This window comes from Jaculus jaculus, chromosome 18 (assembly GCF_020740685.1).
Source record: "Jaculus jaculus isolate mJacJac1 chromosome 18, mJacJac1.mat.Y.cur, whole genome shotgun sequence".
Taxonomy (NCBI): Eukaryota; Metazoa; Chordata; class Mammalia; order Rodentia; family Dipodidae; genus Jaculus; species Jaculus jaculus.
Window position 1 is genome coordinate 54,134,506 of NC_059119.1, and position 19,660 is coordinate 54,154,165.

At 38.4% G+C, this 19,660-nt stretch overlaps 1 protein-coding gene across 7 annotated transcripts in view; it reads right to left on the minus strand.

Annotated features, from left to right (window-relative positions):
- The window catches only part of Rmdn2 (regulator of microtubule dynamics 2), a 48,554-nt gene that overhangs the window by 23,342 nt on the left and 5,552 nt on the right, over positions 1-19,660 (minus strand). For 5 of the 7 annotated variants that reach the window (XM_045137386.1, XM_045137385.1, XM_045137387.1 and 2 more), the window contains 3 exons: positions 16,637-17,105; positions 6,692-7,534; positions 1,711-1,888 (listed from right to left, as the gene is read on the minus strand). In XM_045137386.1, coding sequence (XP_044993321.1) covers positions 1,711-1,888; positions 6,692-7,534; positions 16,637-17,088 — 1,473 coding nt within the window. In that variant the 5' untranslated portion in view covers positions 17,089-17,105. Of the gene's footprint in view, positions 1-1,710; positions 1,889-6,691; positions 7,535-8,288; positions 8,373-10,241; positions 10,589-16,636; positions 17,106-19,660 lie in introns of those variants that run through there. The other 2 variants (XM_045137388.1, XM_045137389.1) reach the window with 2 other exon arrangements.

Consider the following 19,660-nt stretch of genomic DNA (forward strand, 5'->3'; position numbering starts at 1 on the left):
TGGGCTGCCCATGAGCTCTGGGGACTCTCCTGTCTCTGCCTCTCCTCCTGTTGATGGAGCACTGGAATTAGAGACTCATGCTGCTGCATCTGGCTTCACATGGGTCCTGGGGATTCAAACTTAAGCCCTCACACTTGCATAGCAAGCATTTTACACACATTTGGGTCTTAAAACCAACTAATATTATCCAGACACTAGATCTACCTATGTAAAATCATTGATAGGTGTCAAAATGTGGGCACTCTCCCTGTGCTATGGCATCCTCTTTTTTAAGCTCCTTTCCACATTATTTACTATATATACAACAGCTCAATGAGCAGTTTAGACAATATCTCTATAATATCTCTGAAGTGCATATACTCGAAAGAGAAGTTACAGGGCTGGAGAGATGGCTTATCAGGTAAGGTGCTTGCCTGCGAAGCCTTAAGCACCCAGGCTCGATGCCCCAGGACCCATGTAAGCCAGATGCACAAGGTGAGGCATGCACCTGGAGTTCACTTGCAGTGGCTAGAGGCCCTGGTGTGCCCAGTCTCTCTCTCTTTCTCTCTCAAATAAAAAAATATATATATATGTATATATATATATATATTTTTTTTGGTTTTTCGAGGTAAGGTCTCACTTTGGTCCAGGCTGACCTCGAATTAACTCTGTAGTCTCAGGGTGGCCTTGAACTCACGGCGATTCTCCTCCTTCTGCCTCCCTAGTGCTGGGATTAAAGGCGTGCACCACCACGCCCGGCTTTTTTTTTTTTAATTTTGTTTATTTATTTATTTGAGAGTGACAGACAGAGAGAGAAAGAGGCAGAGAGAGAGAGAGAGAGAGAATGGGCACGCCAGGGCTTCCAGCCTCTGCAAACGAACTCCAGACGCGTGCGCCCCCTTGTGCATCTGGCTAACGTGGGTCCTGGGGAATCGAGCCTTGAACCGGGGTCCTTAGGCTTCACAGGCAAGTGCTCAATCGCTAAGCCATCTCTCCAGCCCAAATATTTTTTTAATAGCAGTTATGTTTCATACTTAAATCACCTACTATAGTACTGAATATTTTTAGTTTTAAAATATTTTTATTGACATAATACTTTTATATCTTTATAGAACATAGTGTGATGTTTGAGTATACTTACATATCAAATGTCAATCAATGTAGGACACACAGGTTTTAGGTGATGTGTTTTGAGTTGTTAAATCCACAGACAAAGGTTGGGCTTAAGTTGCTCACAGGGAAGAAATTTTATTTCTCCTTGGGATATTGCAGCCCCCATCTTTTTTTTCTGAGGCAGTGGCAAGAAGGATGGGCTTTTTAATGCAGGCCCAACATTATACACTAAAATGACTACCAGTTTAAACAGCTTTAATAGTGAGAGCTAGTATACTGATAAAACAAAAATGTAATAATTTTCCTTCTCTCCAGAGAAAATGGCATAATATCAGTCTTTACTGGTTATAAAAGATGTTTGAAGTATAAAATGTTTCATATGAAATATAAAAATAATTTTAAAACTCAAAGTAAAATTTATATGATTCTAGATCTGGTTCCTGTTTTTGTGATCTCAGACTGAAGTCTAACTCAAGTTAATTTCTAAAACTTTTGGTCATTTTATAGAAAATTGTCACATCAATCATTTATTTTGTTTAAACTGTGACACAATTATTTACAGTCATTAAATTAAAAAAAAAAAACTACATGAACATGTTGCTATAACACAGCACTTACCTTTTCTTTGTGGTCACAAAGTAGTTCAAAACTCCGCATTTTGCCAGACTGATGACTTAAACGTAACTGATCTACCTTCTGAAGGAGGACGTCCAGCTTTAATTCTTCGATATGTGTGTTAAGTGCCTGAGACACTGGAAAACTCTGTTCTTCGGTGTCAGTATTAGCTGTGATATACCTGAAATTGTAAGAACCACCAGCTCCTTTAATACTTAGGCATAATGGTCAGGCATCCTCTTAAAGAGCATGTCGAGCCGTGCCATGCAGGTACTGGCAAGCGCCGTGGCACCCGTCACACAGCACACACTCCAGTCCTGAGGGCCTTTAAGGCCCTGTGCAGTTTACACTCTAACACAAATACCTCTCTGATGTAACCTCCGGCCACTCTTCCTGTTCAGCCAACTCTTTCTCTGGCCTCTGAGCTGTCCTTTAAGCCTACCCAGCATGCTCCTACCTTGGGATCTTCACTTACTTTCTCTGATGGCATGGTCTTCTCTGAGACAGCTACGTAACTTATATTCTGGCCTCCTTTAAGTTTGAACTAATATCATTTTCTTATTGTGGACCATATCGACTGCTCTGTCTAAGGCTACAGTGCTCCACTCTCCTCATCTTCACTCTCATTTATATTATTGACTCCCCCACAAACATGTATTATCTCTAACACGTCATCTGCTCCACTAGGATGCATTTTTCCTGGTGTTAAGGCTCATTTGTTAGAGTATAAGCGCCCAGAATAGCACATGTAATATAGTATATATTCACTGGATATTGTTGAATGTATGGCGTAGAGTTGTGGAAACTCAGTAGGCATTCAGATATGTGTGTGCACATATCTACAAACCAAGTAGATTTATCTATAGTTGAAAATTATGTTCCAACTTTTGGCTTTAACTTAGTTTTTAAAAATGCATACTATCACGTTTTACTTTTGGTGGTACACAATGCAAACTATTTTATTTATTCAGACCTCTTGAGGTCAAAAAAGATATATAACATAGCCAGTAGTGGTGGTGCACGCCTTTAATCCCAGCACTCAGGAGGCAGAGGTAGGAGGATCGCCGTGAGCTCAAGACTACCCTGAGACTACATAATTAATCCCAGGTCAGCCTGGACCAGAGTAAGACCCTACCTTGAAAACCAAAAACTACATAAAATATAAAATATAAATAAATAAATAAATAAAATATACATATATAACATGACGGTAAATCAGAAATAGTATGAAAAGATTAAACACAGGCCAAATATATCTCACTGGAACTAGCTTTGAAATCTACTTCAAATCTAGTTGTTTCTCACCAGCCTTCCCTCCTACTACCCTGGTTTAAACCACCTCCATCTCATCTGGATTACTGCAATCATCTCTTACATCTCCCTGGCTAGTCCTTGATCTTTATAGTCTATTCTCAATGTAATGACAGAAATGTTTGTCAAAAACTTCAGTCAGATTCTGTCACTCCTTTGCTTCAAAGTTTCCAATAGACACTGAAATCCAAGCAAAATCCTCATCACACAATAGTCTAGGAGGCCTTCGTAACCTGGCCCAAGGCCCATGATCTTTTTTCTACCACCTGCCTATTTGCTCACAGATTCCAGCACTCTGACTCCTTGAACACATCTATACTTTCCCACTTTAAAAGTCTTTGTATTTGCTCTTCCTTCTGCCTGGTGAATTAATCCTTCGATACCCATATTGTTAATTTACTTGATTATTCCATATCCTCACTTAGTTGTAATCTTATTATTGTAAGTGGTATTATTTTCTGTTGTTGTTTTGTTTCTCAAGGTAGGGTTTTGCTCTCGTCCAGGCTGACCTGGAATTCACTATGCAGTCTCAGGCTGGCCTTGAACTCACAGTGATCCTCCTACCTCTGCCTCCTGAGTGCTGGATTAAAGAAATGTGCCACCATGCCTGGCATGTAAGTGGTATTACTTTCTATATAGGAAACACATTATGAAATTACTAGATTAACCAAGTGGCTAGATATAAGATTAACATGGGAAAGTCACTTTTATTTCTGTGCATCAGCAACAACAAAAAAGCTCTAGAAACCATAACTAATTAAAAAACTCTATCTACAATGATCCCAGGGAATACCAAACATTTAGGTAAAAATCTAATAAAGGTAATGTGAAAATTCAATGGAAAGTTATTAAAACTCCCATGGAGGAAAATTATAAATGTTATAGTAAAAGATAATTATAAAATGACTTAAAGTCATGGAGAAATATGTCATGTTCTGGGCTAGGAATACCAAATATCATAAACATAGAACTTTTGCTCAGAGTAACTTACAGATGCAATGTAATTCTACCTTTATGAGCTTATAAAACTTACAAAAACAAGTCTAAAAGTTATATGGAAAAAGTCTAGAAAAATCAAAGCACTCTTAAAAAAAAAAACAGAAAGAAAAGACTTAACCTATGAGAGAGTAGAACCTATTTTGAATTTGTAACTCAATTTTTTGAGGCAGTGTCTCATTATGTGGCCCAAGCTATCTTAGAAAGTGCTATTTGGCCCAGGCTAGAATTGAACTTGCAACCTTCTTACCTCAACCTCTCAAGTTTTGGGATTACAAGCATGTGCCACTATACCCAGCTTATAAAGCTATTATAATAAATAATATTATATATTATATAATCATATATACAATACATATTATATATTATAACAAGTTACAATTATAATATTATCAATATATAAATTATATATTAATATATAATAATACAATATATAATATATAAATTATATTATAATAAATATAATTATAATAAATTGATACTGTGGCTAGATTAAAAAGAATGATACAATTCTGTATAGACAAAAATCCTAGGAATACACACATATGTACACACACACCTGTTAGAATAAACAAACTGAGAAGGTTGCAAGACATAAAATCAACATATACAGCTGGAGAAATGGCTTAGTGGTTAAGGTACTTGCCTGCAAAGCCTAAGAACCCAGGTTAGATTCCCCTGGGCCCACGTAAGCCAGATGCACAAGGTGATGCATGTATCTGGAGTTGGTTTGCAGTGACTAGAGGCCCTGATGTGCCCATTCTCTCTCTCTCTCTATTGTTCTCAAATAGTAAATAAATAAAAATTTAAAAATAAAAATATTTAAAATCAACATATAGAAATCCATTGTATTTCCATACAGCAATAAATAATCCAAAAATGAAAGAAAAATACTTTGTGAGATATTTTAAAAGAATATACTTCTTATAAATACATCTTCCGGGGACTGCAGAGCTTCCTCAGTGGTTAAAGCACTTGACTGCAAAGCCTAACATGAATTCAGTTACCCAGCACCTATGTAAAGCCAGATGCACAAAGTGGCACATATATCCAGAGTCCATTTGCAAAGGCTTGAGATCCTGGCACAACCATTCTCTCCATCTGTCTCTTCTTTCTCTCTCTGCTTGCTAATAAGTAAATATTTAAAAAAACTGCAAACATAAGTATATCTAATAAAGAAGTGCAAGAGTTACCCTACAACTACACACTGTTGAATTAAAGAATATTTAATACATCTACGTAAATGAAAAATAAGTGTCATGTTCATGGATTAGAAGACTGAATAATGTGAGAATTGCAATATTCCTAAATGTACCTGTTCAAAGCTAAAATATCCAAAATTAGCCAAGCATGATGGCACATAACTTAATCCTAACACTTGAGAGGCAGAGGTAGGAGGATTGCCATGAGTTTGAGGCCACCCTGAGACTCCATAGTGAATTCCACATCAGCTTGGACTAGAGCAAGACACTACCTCAAAACAGAAAAACAAAGCAAACAAAATACAATTTTATGAGACCATTATGGACATTTTTTACTTGTTTTAATAGTTCTTTCAGTCCCCAAATTTGTGCACATGTAAATGTATATTTAAATTACTTAGTCAAAATATCCAGTTTCAAAATAGTCTACATATTTCCATTATAACACTATTTACTTATATTTTATTCTCGTGTTGATGAAAATACTTAGTGGTTGAGGTGCTTGCCTATGAAACCTAAGGGCCCTGATTCAATTCCCCAGTACCCACATAAGCTAGATGTACAAGGTAGCGCATGTATCTGGAGTTTGTTTGCAGTGGCTAGTGGCCCTGGTGTGCCCATTCTATCTCTCTTCTCTCCCTCTTTCTCTCTCTCACTCAAGTAAATAAAATACTAAAAAACACAATCAACTGGGCATGGTGGTGCATGCCTTTAATCCCAGCACTCAGGAGGCAGATATAGGAGGCTATCCTGAGACTCCATAGTGAATTCCAGGTCAGCCTAGGCTAGAGTGAGACCCTACCTCAAAAAAAAAAAAAAAAAAAAAAAACAACCCACAATCAGTGGAATGTCTGGCATGAGAAATATGATAGTAAAGCTGATAAAATGAAAATGTATGAATTAATTGCCATAGCTCTATACACTATGAAGGAATACTACCTCCAATAGAGTAAGGTGAAGGAAGAAACTATGCTCTCAAACAATGAAGTACATTCAGATATTTCACAATCAAAATGATGTCATTTTCAGAGCATAAAATATTATAACAGTCACTGAAAAATTGAGGACATGGGAGGCAGAGGTAGGAGGATTAACAAGAGTTCGAAGCTACCTTGACACTACACAGTGGATTCCAGGTCAGCCTGGGCTAGGACGAGACCCTACCTTGGAAAAACTAAAAAGAAAAGGGACAAACCAATCTCGAAACTGTATAATAACAAAAGCCTGAAACAGAGGAAATCACCTATAGCTTCTACTTCCAACACCTATAAACTAACTTTCACATGACCGCCATGAAACTGAGACAACAACATAGGACACGGGCATTAGCTCTCTCTCCCGCAACACAGAAAGCTTAGTGAAGGAGCAGATTTCATGGAGAAATGAAATAGTAGTGATGCCTGCATTCTTTGGGATGTGATTGTTGTGGAAACCGACTTGAGCTGCTTTTTTAAGAGAGAGGAAAATTAGGTGACCTTATCTCAGCAACCCCAGTAGCAGATGATTTATTGCCTTCATCTTGAGGTGAAGCACCAATGTTTTCCTCTCCATAGAAGTCTGGGATAAGTTCAGGATGAGCTGTCGTAAAGCTACTGGCCTTTCTGTAAGATGAAAACAATCTGTGATGATGAAGGGAATCTTTTGAAGCTCTATTTAGTTGGTGACTGTCTTGAATATTAGAGGCAAGTGTATTTGCTTGATTGGAAGAAGAAATATCTTTTGGGAGAGAATAGAAGGAGGACGTGCTTTGTTGATAAGAGGCTTTGTCAATAGTGTTCTGTTGACTTGGAAAAACAGCTTTGACATCAAAAGTTTCAAAGCCTTTACTGTTAGGTTCAGGATGAGAGAAGCTTATGTGCTTTGGTGTAACACTATGATTTGACTTTTCAGTAAAGGCCTTAGTTTCCTTTACACTAAACAGGTCCTGATTACTTGATGGGAAATCAAAGAAAGTGGCACTTCTGTAGTAGGAAACTACACTTAGTTTACGGGAAGAGCGTCTTCGGAGTCTAGTGGCATCTGAGGAAGACTTTAGATCACTGGTAGGTAATTCTTCTTGAGAATCAAAGTTAACTCTGCTTTGCTGTCTCCAGGACAAAGTACTGTTGCTTCGAAATTTTGACAGTAATGACTGTCTCCTCCCAGAGAGACATGAGTGAAAAGATGTATTTGACTTATATATTGAAGAAGGACGTAACGTTATAGTAGCACGATCTTGTTTGGGGTGCAAAATGAATGTGCCTTTATGATGCGTGTGGTCTTCAGTAACATGATGTTCAGTATTATTTGATTGGAAGTTCTGATCTTCTTTGCAGCAGCTATAGTGAAAAACAAACAAACAAGAATAAAATACCCATCAAGATTCCTTAGGAATAATATTTCTTACTAATAGAGAAACAAGAGGAAATAAAACTAGGGATGGGTGTAGTGGCTCATGCCTTTAATCTCTGCACTTGAGAGGCTGAGATTGGAGGACTGTCATAAGTTTCAGGCCAACCTGGGTTACAGAGTCAGCCTGGGCTAGAGTGAGACCCTACCTCAAACTCCCCCCCCCCAAAAAAAAACAGAAAGGAGGAAGGGAGAGAGGGAAGGAAGGAGATGGGGAGGGAGAGGGGGAAGGAAGAAGGAAGGGGAAGAAGAAGAGAGGAAGAGGAAAGGGAAAGGAAAGGAAGAAAAAGTGGCTCAAGTTAGTGACCACACATATGCATGCAGAAGAATGTGCGGGGTAGATTATGTACCCCTACAAATGCCTGTCCACTCTGTTAAAGCTTGGGGAAGAAAACCAAACTTGAGGAAGCAGGCAGAAAGATCAAGGCAGACATGTAATAAAGGGACATCAATATTAATGAATCTCTAGAAAGAAAAATAGAATATCTGCTTTTTAAAAACAATAAATCACACTATCTTTTTGAGACCACTGTTCTATTTAAAGGCATTAACTGAGATAAATTTATATTCAGTTGGCGAATTGCATTTTAAAATATTAACCATGGGTAAGCAAAATCTCTTGGGGGTGGGGAAGTACTTTGATATCCAGTTACTTTGTTTCACATGTTTTCTTCTAAAGCATACCTTAAGCATTTTCCCATACTGAATTTAATCCGAAGCAAGTCTTTCCTTCCCTCCTAGGCCATCATTCATAAGCCTTGAAATGCCCTGTGTAGGTGGAACAGGTCAGGAGACTGAGTACTTAAGCTGCATGTGGAATTACCATGGCAAAAACACAGAATGTATGACAGTAGATTCTAGAACCAAATGACATCAGTTTAGAATCAGACTGTTCCGTCGCTTACCTTTCTGAAGAGTTATTAATTCCTGAGGCTGGAGAATGAGTGTTCTCATTTCGTTATATTCATGGAGTTAGCCAACAAATCAAGGATGGTGGGATACAGTTGGGTGCTGGCAGTTACATATATGATATCTGCTCAGTTCTTTTCTTAGGACTCTCTCTCACCAGCAACCTTAGGCAGCTCTGGCCTACTAATTCTTTCACTTAAGTGTTCTTTACCTGAGGTTTTTACATCTAATAAAATGGTAAAGTGACACTTCAGAGTATATGGACTGAAGGTACACTGAGATGAGGAGAAAAAAGTTTTAAAAACAGCAAGTGCCATGGTCCTAACCCCTCGAATACCACCTACAATGATAGTCAAGCATGCGACCTGACTGTCTGGGCCACGACTCCAGATGCTTTCTGCTTACTGTGTCCTATAGATATCTAAGCCTCCACTTCTACTATAACCACTCTATTCCTACCAAGACCAATGCTCCAATATTATAGCTCATGATGCCCAGTGAGCATGCTTGTCGATAATCATAAGGGCTACACTTTAACTACAATTTCATGGTTATAGCTCAGCTGAACATTAGAAAATCTTCCAGTTTCTCAAATTTTGGGGTACATCAGTGTCACTGGGTCCTGAGAATGAGCATTTCCAGCAATCTCAGCAGCCAGGTGGGATGCTGATGGTGCACAGACCACACTTTGAGTAGTTCTGTTTTAGAGCATGTGGGGTATTAATAACACCAACAGTCAAGGTAGAAATGCTTTCTGAGCCATTTAAACCAGATTGTCCTAAGAACAGCGAGTAACCCCAGGACTGGCATGCCCTCCCCTGGTACCTAGAGAAGTAACCTCAGGGAATCTATATTAGACCTTAGGAGAAGTTCACGGGGGGCGGGCCTATGGAGGCTGTAGCTACGCCTCTGGTTCTAGCTCACACTTGCTCGCTCTCTGCTTCTTGGTCTGCTAGTATGTCAAGAGTCTCTGCCACATGCTGCCACTACCACAGATGCCATCATGACTTCCTCACCATGAGGAACTGAAACCTTCAACTAGCCTTTGAAAAGCTTATAAAAAAAAATGACCCTTAGTTCCCAAATCTAAGAAACAAAGGTCGGTCTTATTTTACTTGACCAAGAGCATTGTAAGTGAAAGGTCACTGTTAAATGCATCTTTCAAGTTCTGTGGTTAGCTCAGACACAGGCACAGAACTTCCCACAGGTTCCACAGCCTCCCAATATAGCACCACCATTTGGGGAGCAAGCTTTCAAACCACACACCAAGTGGAATCTTCCACTTGGGAGCCCAATCCATCTGCCAACTGTTTCTTTAAACAAAATTTTCTTCTTGTGTTTTGAATCACACGTCCTATCTATATTTTCTATAGCTTCTTTCATTACTCCAGTGGCAGAGACAGATACTGTGTGGTCAATACCTAAAATTCCTACAGGAAAAAGTTGCCTTTATCTTTGGGCTACACTGGTCATTTCCTTTCTGTTTTTCTTTTTAGCTTATGGTGTGGGGCTCTAACCTAGGGCTAAGTACTTTACCAGTGAGCTTCATCTCCAGGTCCATTTCTTTCTTAATTGGTAAAATGAAACAACTTTTACAGAATTTATTCTTGATTAGACAGGGTGCAAAACACTTTTCCATATAATCTCACTTAAGACTTAGAGCAACACAAGCCATGTTTGGAGAATTGATGCTATGTAGTTAGTTAAAAGCTAAGCCAGGGTTCATACCTGCATCTGAATGATTTCAACCCTGATGGCCTCCATCACTACTCTTGGAACCTTGTCTTCCTTGCTTTCTGTCTTCTGGGTCTTTTCCCATTCACTTCACCAGCAATGCCTTCTTTTGCAGGCATGCCCACTCTAGGCATTCCTGCAGTATTTGTTCCAGAGGGCTGCGCAAACCATCCTCTTCTCTCTTTCCTCACTGCCCATTCTGCTTGGGCAACCACATCCATTTCCACAGCATCTGGACTTGGCACACAGGCTGGTAGGATGTCCAGCTTCCAAACAGCTTTCCCTGAAGAGAATCTTCTCTCAGGCTCTGGCAGCCTCCTTTCACAGAAAGCACCCTGGTGAGAGCAGCCACAGGCAGTGGCTTCAAGCTCTTTGAAGGTTCTTCCTTGCTGGAGGTTCCAGAACCTAGCTTTAGGATGCTCAGGGACGTGACACTTGCTTTGTCCTTGGCCTTTGAGTTTCTGGTTAAGTGACTGAGATCATACCTCTTCACATCCCGTAACCCTTTAAAGAACAGTTATTCAATTTATGAGACTGTGTTTTAGTCCAGGCTATGCATCTAGAGCTCAGACAGAGCCTGGCACAGGGTAGACACACTCAGTGAACAAGGAGGACGTAGCCTCCCTCCCCATCCCCGTCTCACTTTTTATAGAAGCTTGTACAAGAAAAAGCCTATTGGCAAACATACTGGAAGAGGTTGCTCAATATTACTAATGTTTAGGGAAATGCAAATTGGAAAATTATTAGTTAACATTTTATCTCTGTCAGCTGGCTATAATTAAAAATAATGCCATCACAAGAATGTATATATGGAGATAACAATTCTTATGCACTGGTTATATGATTATGGACTAGATACACTTTGAAGAGTGATTTAGGAACACACATAACAATCTACTTGGTCTACAAGTCAGCAACTCAAGTATATGCTTTTAAGAAATTCTTCAACATGCACCTAAGGAATTATGAAGAAGGGTATTCAAAAGCACTGCTTATAAAAATTAAAAAAATGGTAATATAAACATTCAGCAATAGGGAAACAAGGTATAACTCTTCAGTGAGATGATGCATAACATTTGAAAGGAAGGAAATAATTTTACATGCATTAACATGAAAAAAAATTCAAAAATAAACATCTAAAATAAAAATCAACAACATACTATGTATTATATAATTTCATTTGTGGAAATTTTATAAACAAAATTCTGTTTATTCCTTGTTTACATAACAAGAACATGTAAGAGTGAAACTGAGTGTTAGGATTTCAGGAAAGTCCTTAAGCCCAAACCCTAGGTTTGCATTTGCATTCAAAGAATTGTACAAACCAAACTAAGAAGAATAATTACTAAATTATTATACTTATTGAGGGAAGTACAAAACCAAGAGAAGGAAAATGAATATATTCACTGGTCTGATAGCCCACATGGTAGGCCTGGAAAACCTGTAAAAAGAGTCAGAGAGGAAAGGAAAGAAAGTACACAGAGCTCCTACCACGTGGAGCAGGGCTGATGTGAGATGAGGAGAAAAGCCATAACCCAGAGGTTCAGGAGTGGTCAGGCCACCCAGGGAGCCTGCCCTCCTCTTGTAAATGTATTTATAACCTTACTGTAGCGGCCTAACCTTCTGGCTCAGGTAAACCAGAGTGAGAGTTGACTGGTCTGGGCTAGGGGCTGGCTCAGGAAGAGGGCAGACATGCCACCAAGTTCTGGGGGCTGAATTTGACCAACTACAATGTTAGGATTAGATTTAAATTCTAGGAAAGGGGACTGCTCCCCCAGGAGGGGCTCAGGTTTTTTGTGGAAAAATAGATTTAGGGAAGAGATTAAAAACTCAGATCATACTTTGATCTCTAGCAAAGCAGAGACTGCAAAGAGTCCCAAATACATTCCTGCCTTTACCTGCAGTGGCCCAGTCATCCTAACTGCCTAAAAAAGCTACCTAACTCCTTCTCAGGAGAAAAATTAGTATTTCTTAAAGACTGCATGCTGACTTTAAAGTAAAAGCTACCTCTGAGAGAAAGGAGTGGGAAGAGGATTTTAGTTACATATAAAAAGTTTCATTAAAAAAATCTGATAAAAAACTTTTTTATTACAAATTTAAATGGCTACAAATTACAGTATACAAAACTGCCATACACTGATTATCTAAATCTATGTAACTCAATGCCTTGAATCAAATTTCAACACCAAAACTAATTTGACAGCCGTAAGTAACAGTTAAGGGTAAAAATTCAAAACAACAAGAGCAAGGTCTATAGTTTGGCTCATGAAGATCAAAGTTAAAAGACTTTCAAACCAGCCCTCAAAGGCGTGCTTTTGTCTGTAGACTCACTTTATGAGTTAATCCTTCGCAAAGTACTAGGCACTGTGCCTTGTGTTATGTTGGTATTCTCCTAGGATAAGTTCTTTTCCTTTCCAAACAGTCATTACCATTTCTGTTGATGCTATCTGAAGTAATCCAGTGAACCTAACACCTAGCAAATATCTAGGTCAAGAAAGAAAGCAACGAGTCACATGATCACTATGTAATTTTATGTAAATTTTGAAACACATCTATTTTTCCTAAGGCCTACAGTGATAAGGAAGAATATAGAATTTATTATTTTAAGATTTAAAAAGTTAAAAGAAGGTTTCTAAAGCTCTACCTAACATTCTCACTTAAGCAATAATTTTTAAACCCACAATTTGAAAGAAAATATAGGTCAGCTATGGTACAATAAAAAGAGGTGGGTAAGCTAAGAGAAAAAGAAAATGAAGGAAAACATATTCAGAAATAATGACTTAATTTGAAATTGAAAATGTGAATGTGAACTAGAGGCCTTGAAAAGATTTTTAAATTTATTTTTGATATACCCTCAAACACCAAAATAGTCTATAATATTATGTTGCCTAAAAGCAGTATGCATCCGTAACTGATTTTTTTGTGTCTATGACTGTGTTCATGTGAGGAACTAATGCTACCAAGGTGAGAGATGATTCCATGTCTTAGAGCAGAGATAAAAACAAGATCAGTCAAAATGTGTTAGTGCCAAGAACCAATGATGCCTTCCAAGATACCTGTGCTATTGTTAGAGAACAAAGACACCACCTTAACAAGCCTGCTGGAGGTATAAGGTAAGAATGGAGGATCAGTCACCATCATCAGCACAACCTAACAGACGAAATTAGTTCAATCCAAAAAAAAACATAACCAATAAGGCCAGAAGATGCTTGTATATTGAGAGAAAGCATGCAATAATTTGTTTTCTTTTCTTTTCTCCAGGCAATGTCTCACTCTAGCTAAGGCTGACCTGGAGTTTATTCTCTTGTCCAAGCTGGCCTGGAACTCATGGTGATGTTCCTACCTCAGCCTCCCAAGTATCGGGACTAATGGTGTGCACCACCACACACAGCTGGGCATGTAAGAAATTCTAATAATAGTTACAGAAAATACAATCCGCTAATTTTTGTTAGGATCAAATTTCATGCCTCTTTTTAAAATTATTTATTTATTTATTTATTTGAGAGAGAGAGAGAGTTGGCATTCCAGGGCCTCCAGCCACTACAAACTCCAGACACATGTGCCACCTTGTGCATGGGTACTGGGGAATTGAACCTGGGTCCTTAGGCTTTGCAGGCAAGTGCCTTAACCACCAAGCCATCTCTCCAGCCCTCATGCCTCCTTTAAGGTTTTTTGTTTGTTGGTTGGTTGGTTGGTTTTTTCGAGGTAGTATCTTACTAGCCCAGGCTGACCTGGGATTCTTTATCCTCAGGGTGGCCTTGAACTCAAGGTAATCCTCCTACCTCTGCCTCCTGGGTGCTGGGATTAAAGGCATGTGCCACCATGCCTGATTTAAGTTTTGACAGCTAAGTATATATTTCCTTTCTTCTGTATAAGAAAGAGAATAATATTAGAAAATTGGGACTTGTATCTACTTTACTTGAAAAATTAAACTCAGGGCTAGAGAGATGGGTTAGCAGCTAAGGCACTTGCCTGAGAAGCCTAAGGACCCATGTTTGACTCTCCAGATCCCACAAACATAACACAAGCACAAGCTCACACATGTACACGAGGTGGCACACGCATCTGGAGTTCAATTACAGTGGCTGGAGACCCTGGTGCAACAACTCTCTGTCTCATTTCTCTCTCATAAAAAAATATTTAAAAAAAGTAAAACTTGGGCCAAGGAGATGGCTCCATGGGTAAGAATGCTTGCTACATCAGCATGAGGGTATGAGTTCAATTTCTGGAATCCAATAAAAAGCTGAGCATGGCCACACACGCCTGTAAGCCCAGGCCTGAAGGTAGAGACAGAAGGACTGCTTGGGCTCACTGGTTAGCTAGTCTAACCAAAACATGAACTCCAGGTTCGGTGAGAGAGCCTGTCTCAAAGAAATAAGGTGGCAGAGTGACAGAGAAGGATATTCAACATCTTCCTTTGGCCCACAGTCACAGGCACATCCATCCTTACACATACATCTGAATAGACATGTGTACCACACACACACACTCGCACACAAAGAAAAAGAAGTAAAACTCTAAGCACAGCAGACATATTTTACCAGTGGAACCTATAATTATCAAGTATTAACTTTGCCATGAGGGACACTGGATAAAGAACATATTCTTTTCGAAGTTAGGATGCTGTATCTGCCATGGCCAGCCTTCTTCATAATATGGCAACCTGAAACAAACTTCACAAAAACCTTGTTTTTAAAAATCATTTATTCAAATTTTACTTTCCAGAAATTTATTTAGAAATATGTATTAAATCTATGTATTATTATTTAAAAAAAAACAAGTATGAGCTTTTATTTTTTTTTTTCTAAAAGAAGGCTAAATAGAAAAAGCTTCTTTGCTGTTACTTAGTTGCTCTACTGCAGTCTATCATTAGGGCTGTATTATAGCTCTCTTAGTATGATATTGCTAGCAAAGACACCCAGGATCAGTGAAGAAGAGGGCAAGATTTATTATTTACTTGTTTATTTATTTGAGAGCAACACAGAGGGAGAAAGAGGCAGAGAGAGAGAGAATGGGCACACCAGGGCTTCCAGCCGCTGCAAATGAACTCCAGATGTGTGTGCCCCCTTGTGCATCTGGCTAATGTGGGTCCTGGGGAAATCGAGCCTCAAAACGGGGTCCTTAGGCTTCACAGATAACAGATAAGCCATCTCTCCAGCCCAAAGAAGAGGGCATGTCTTAATGATGCTGTCCTAATAGCTTTGGTACGTCTAACTTTTCACACTAGTTGTATGTGGCCATCTTTCATAACTTTCACAAATCTTTCTTATGCCTACTTTAAATGTATACCTATTCCATTATTTGAAGTTTAATTAAGTACTATATTTAACTCTGTATCTAGCATAAACTTAACAAAGGCTGAGTCTCTTTCTAGAATTTTGGAATTTCCTTAGCCAGCAAGCCTATATCCAGTTAGGGTTTTAAGAGCCATTTGACCTAAACTCCTATAACAAGGCTTCCAGTTCTCAGTCTACTAGACCTCTGGCTGGTCCCTGACTCTAATATGTCCTTGCTATAATATGATGACTAAGTCTGTGCAAAGCACTTCGAATGCGGGAATGCCTCGGGTTTACCCACAGTTTGGGTAACCAGCTGGCTGGCGCTATGGCACAGACATAACCTACTCCCGTTCTCATGGGGCTTTCTACTAGACAGCTTCAGTCTAGGAAGGGCTTATCTAAAAAGCCACACAGTGGGCTGGAGAGATGGCTTAGCGGTTAAGCGCTTGTCTGTGAAGCCTAAGGACCCCAGTTCGAGGCTTGATTCCCCAGGACCCACGTTAGCCAGACGCACAAGGGGGCGCACGCGTCTGGAGTTCGTTTGCAGTGGCTGGAGGCCCTGGCGTGCCCATTCTCTCTCTCTCTCTTTCTCTCTCTCTCTCAGTCTCTCTGTCACTTTCAAATAAATAAAAATGAAACAAACAAAAAAAATTTTTTTAAAAAGCCACACAGTGACCACATTTTAAAAAGTTGTCCTAGCCGGGCGTGGTGGCACATGCCTTTAATCCTAGCACTTGGGAGGCAGAGGTAGGAGGGTCGCCATGAGTTTGAGGCCACCCTGAGACTACATAGTGAATTCCAGGTCAGCCTGAGCTAGAGTGAGCCCCTACCTCGAAAAGCCAAAAAAAAAAGTTGTCCATTCTGACTCTGCTGCATTTTCCTCAATACGTTCAAGATATATTACTAGTTACTTAAATTCCTTTCATCAGTGCAATCTAAATGATCTAAATACTGAGAATATTTAATGTGAATTTAATTATAATCTATGGCAAAATAACCACACCTTTTGTGAAATATATTGTAAATACACATCGAAACTATTGAAATAATAGCAATATAATGCAAAAGAAACTGTCAATGCCACATGGGAAATATCTTAGGGAAACTTACCCGCCTTCACTTTCTGCTTCCTCTGAGCTATTGCTTGTTGCTGAACTTTGAACTGTCGCCAGCTTTCTCTTTCTTGCTCTGTGCTGAGGACTTATCTTATGAACCATTACCTTCCCTCCAAGTTCATCTTGTATATATTCCTCCAGCTTTGGAATCGTTTCTTTAAGAAATCTGATTTCCTCCTTGAGTTCTTCCATATTTGTCAACAATTCATTTAACTTTTCCAATATCTGAAGTTGCCTCTTTTGAAATATTATCCCTGTTTCCTCATCATTATGCACTTCATCTGGCAAAGTTATTGAATCAAATGTCTTGTGAAGAGAAAGACATCTTGGTAAACTGTAAGCTGCCCTTGGTTTTCGGGCTCTATGGTACCACAAAACCAGCAAGCTAATTCCAGCAGTTCCCACCATAATGCCAAGCATCAGTTCTTTGTTCATGGAATGAGGCATCTCTTGGTTTTTTGTTTCTAAAATTAAAAAGCAAAAATTTAAATGATGTTTCCTTGTCCAAGAAAAAATTATTGATGTTTTGTCAATCAATAAAAGCAAAGTCTTCATCATTAAAAACCTTGATAAGTCAAAAGCTAAAGAGCAAGTGCCTCTATAATATATATTGCTTAAGGGAAATGCATTAAGGATATTACTGAAGGCTAGAGCAAATTATTGAAGTTAATTATGATTTATATTCTCCATTACCAACCTAATGTTTACCCTTGACTCATATCTTAAAAAGTTTGATGTACAGAAGCAAAAGTATCATTATCCGTTTCTGAAAAATTAAGAATTCACATTGTTTTTAACTTTCTCAGATATTTTATTTGTATTCAGTTAATGGCCTAGATTTCTCTGTCTTATATAGTCATTAGAGAAGGAAAAGAATATGCTCTACCTTATTATTTATTTCACATATTGACCTAAAGTTACAGATTCACATTTTTTATGCCCAGAACTTAAGAAATATAAAATATACTAGAAAGACATGGTGAGGTGATAACTCACCACATCTCTATTTTATTCAACTTGGAAAGCCAAAAACATATAGACCAGTTTCATCCCTTTATTCTGACCTAGAATTCCTCTGCATGTTACATTTCTACTTAAATGTGTGGTCTTCCTGTTTTGTTTCATGTTAACTTTTCACTTTTTTAAATAATAAGGCATCGTCTTCACTCATTCCTTCATCTTTCTCACCTTTCACCTTTATATTCAAGGCCCAAGATATGGCCGACCTCATTCCTAATCAACTCAGATGCTTTGACTAAAAGTACCACAATCTCATTTTACTAGTACTATTGCCTCTCCCTTCCCTTAAAGTCAGAAAACAATTAAAGTAAAACATTAGTATATTCTCTTCTCCTTCTTAGACTAAGACATGCCAATAAATATATCAATAATATAGCAAACTTTTGTAATTAGAGTAAAATATACTGAAGTTTTTAAAAACTATACTTTGAAGTTCCAAAATTTGGTTTCTCTTCTGCATTACAAACAGGAAAACACTTGTCTTAGATTTTGCTAGCAACTTGGGAGAAATGTTACAAGTGGTAGAAAATTGCCCATTTTGGGAACAGAATATTAGAACACAGCCACCTATGGCCCAGAAAAGAAAAAGACAGAGAGAGAGAGAGGGAGGGAGGGAGGGAGGGAAGGAGGGAAGGGGAGAGAGAGAGAGAGAGAGACTCCCCTTAACGTCTACTGGTTTCCAGCCGGAGGTATTTTCTGGACTGTCACAAAGAAAAAAAGAAAAAAAAAAAAAAAAAACAGCCTGGTAGTCCTGTTGAATTTGTGTTGTGGAGTACTGAAGTATGAAAGAAAGATCTCCAGAAATGCATCATTAAATCCTCTCAGTGCTCACAAAGAATGATCTCCAGGAGAAAAATAATCACTAGGAAGAGCTATCAACTAAAGTATTCCCAAAGAGTATGTAAAGTTAGGCTGGATAGAGGACTCAGTGGTTAAAGGTACTTGCCTACAAACCCTGATGGCTTGAGTTCCATTCCCCAGTACACTCATAAAGCGTACTCACAAAGTGGCACATGCATCTGGAGTTCACTGGCAGGGGCAAGAGGCCTTGGTACACCCATTACCCCCCCTCAAATAAATAAATTAAATTAAATTTTAAAACAAGATTGTATAAAGCTTATTCATATTGCAAAGAATACAGAATCCATGAGGCTTTTAGCAGAGATCCCAGAAGATAATGTGTTGGTCATGGAGTGAATGTAACCCTCCAGTTAAGACCATTTAGACTCTCCTTAAAATTGATTAAGCCTCCAAAGGATTAAAGTGATTCACATACATTTTAACTGCCATGAAGATGAAGTCTATTAATACTTTAAAGAGATAGAATAAAAAAGCAGAATACAAAGACATAAAGCTGAAATGTCTAACATCCAACAAAAGTTTACCAGACATTCAAAGAAGCAAGAATATTTATAGAAAAGACATAATTGGCAAACAAACGTATTAAGACAGTTCTTAAAAATGTTTGCAATTTACTATAAATATACAAATATAGTAATGATAAATGCCCATATGATGAGAGGAAAAGAGGGTCTTAAGCCATATATGATTTTTCAAAATTAAAAAAATAAATAAAAATATGAAATGGAATTGACAGTGAAAAAAAAAATCGCCATGGAACAACAGAAATCAGTGAACTTGAACACATAACATTACAAACCATCTACAAATGAACTATACCAAGAAAGAAAACCAAGTAGAGCCAATGATGTATCATCTAGCAATACAGAAAAGACACAAAGTCAGTTAGAGAGGGGAAATGGTGACCAAATATTTTCAAATCAGACAAAGGTCTACACAAACCAAGCATATAAGAAAAGCACACCAAGGTACAATATTATTAGATTAATTTTATTTTTTTTTATTTTTTAAAGTTATTTATTTATTTATTTGAGAGCGACAGACACAGAGAGAAAGACAGATAGAGGGAGAGAGAGAGAATGGGCGCGCCAGGGCTTCCAGCCTCTGCAAAGGAACTCCAGACGCGTGCGCCCCCTTG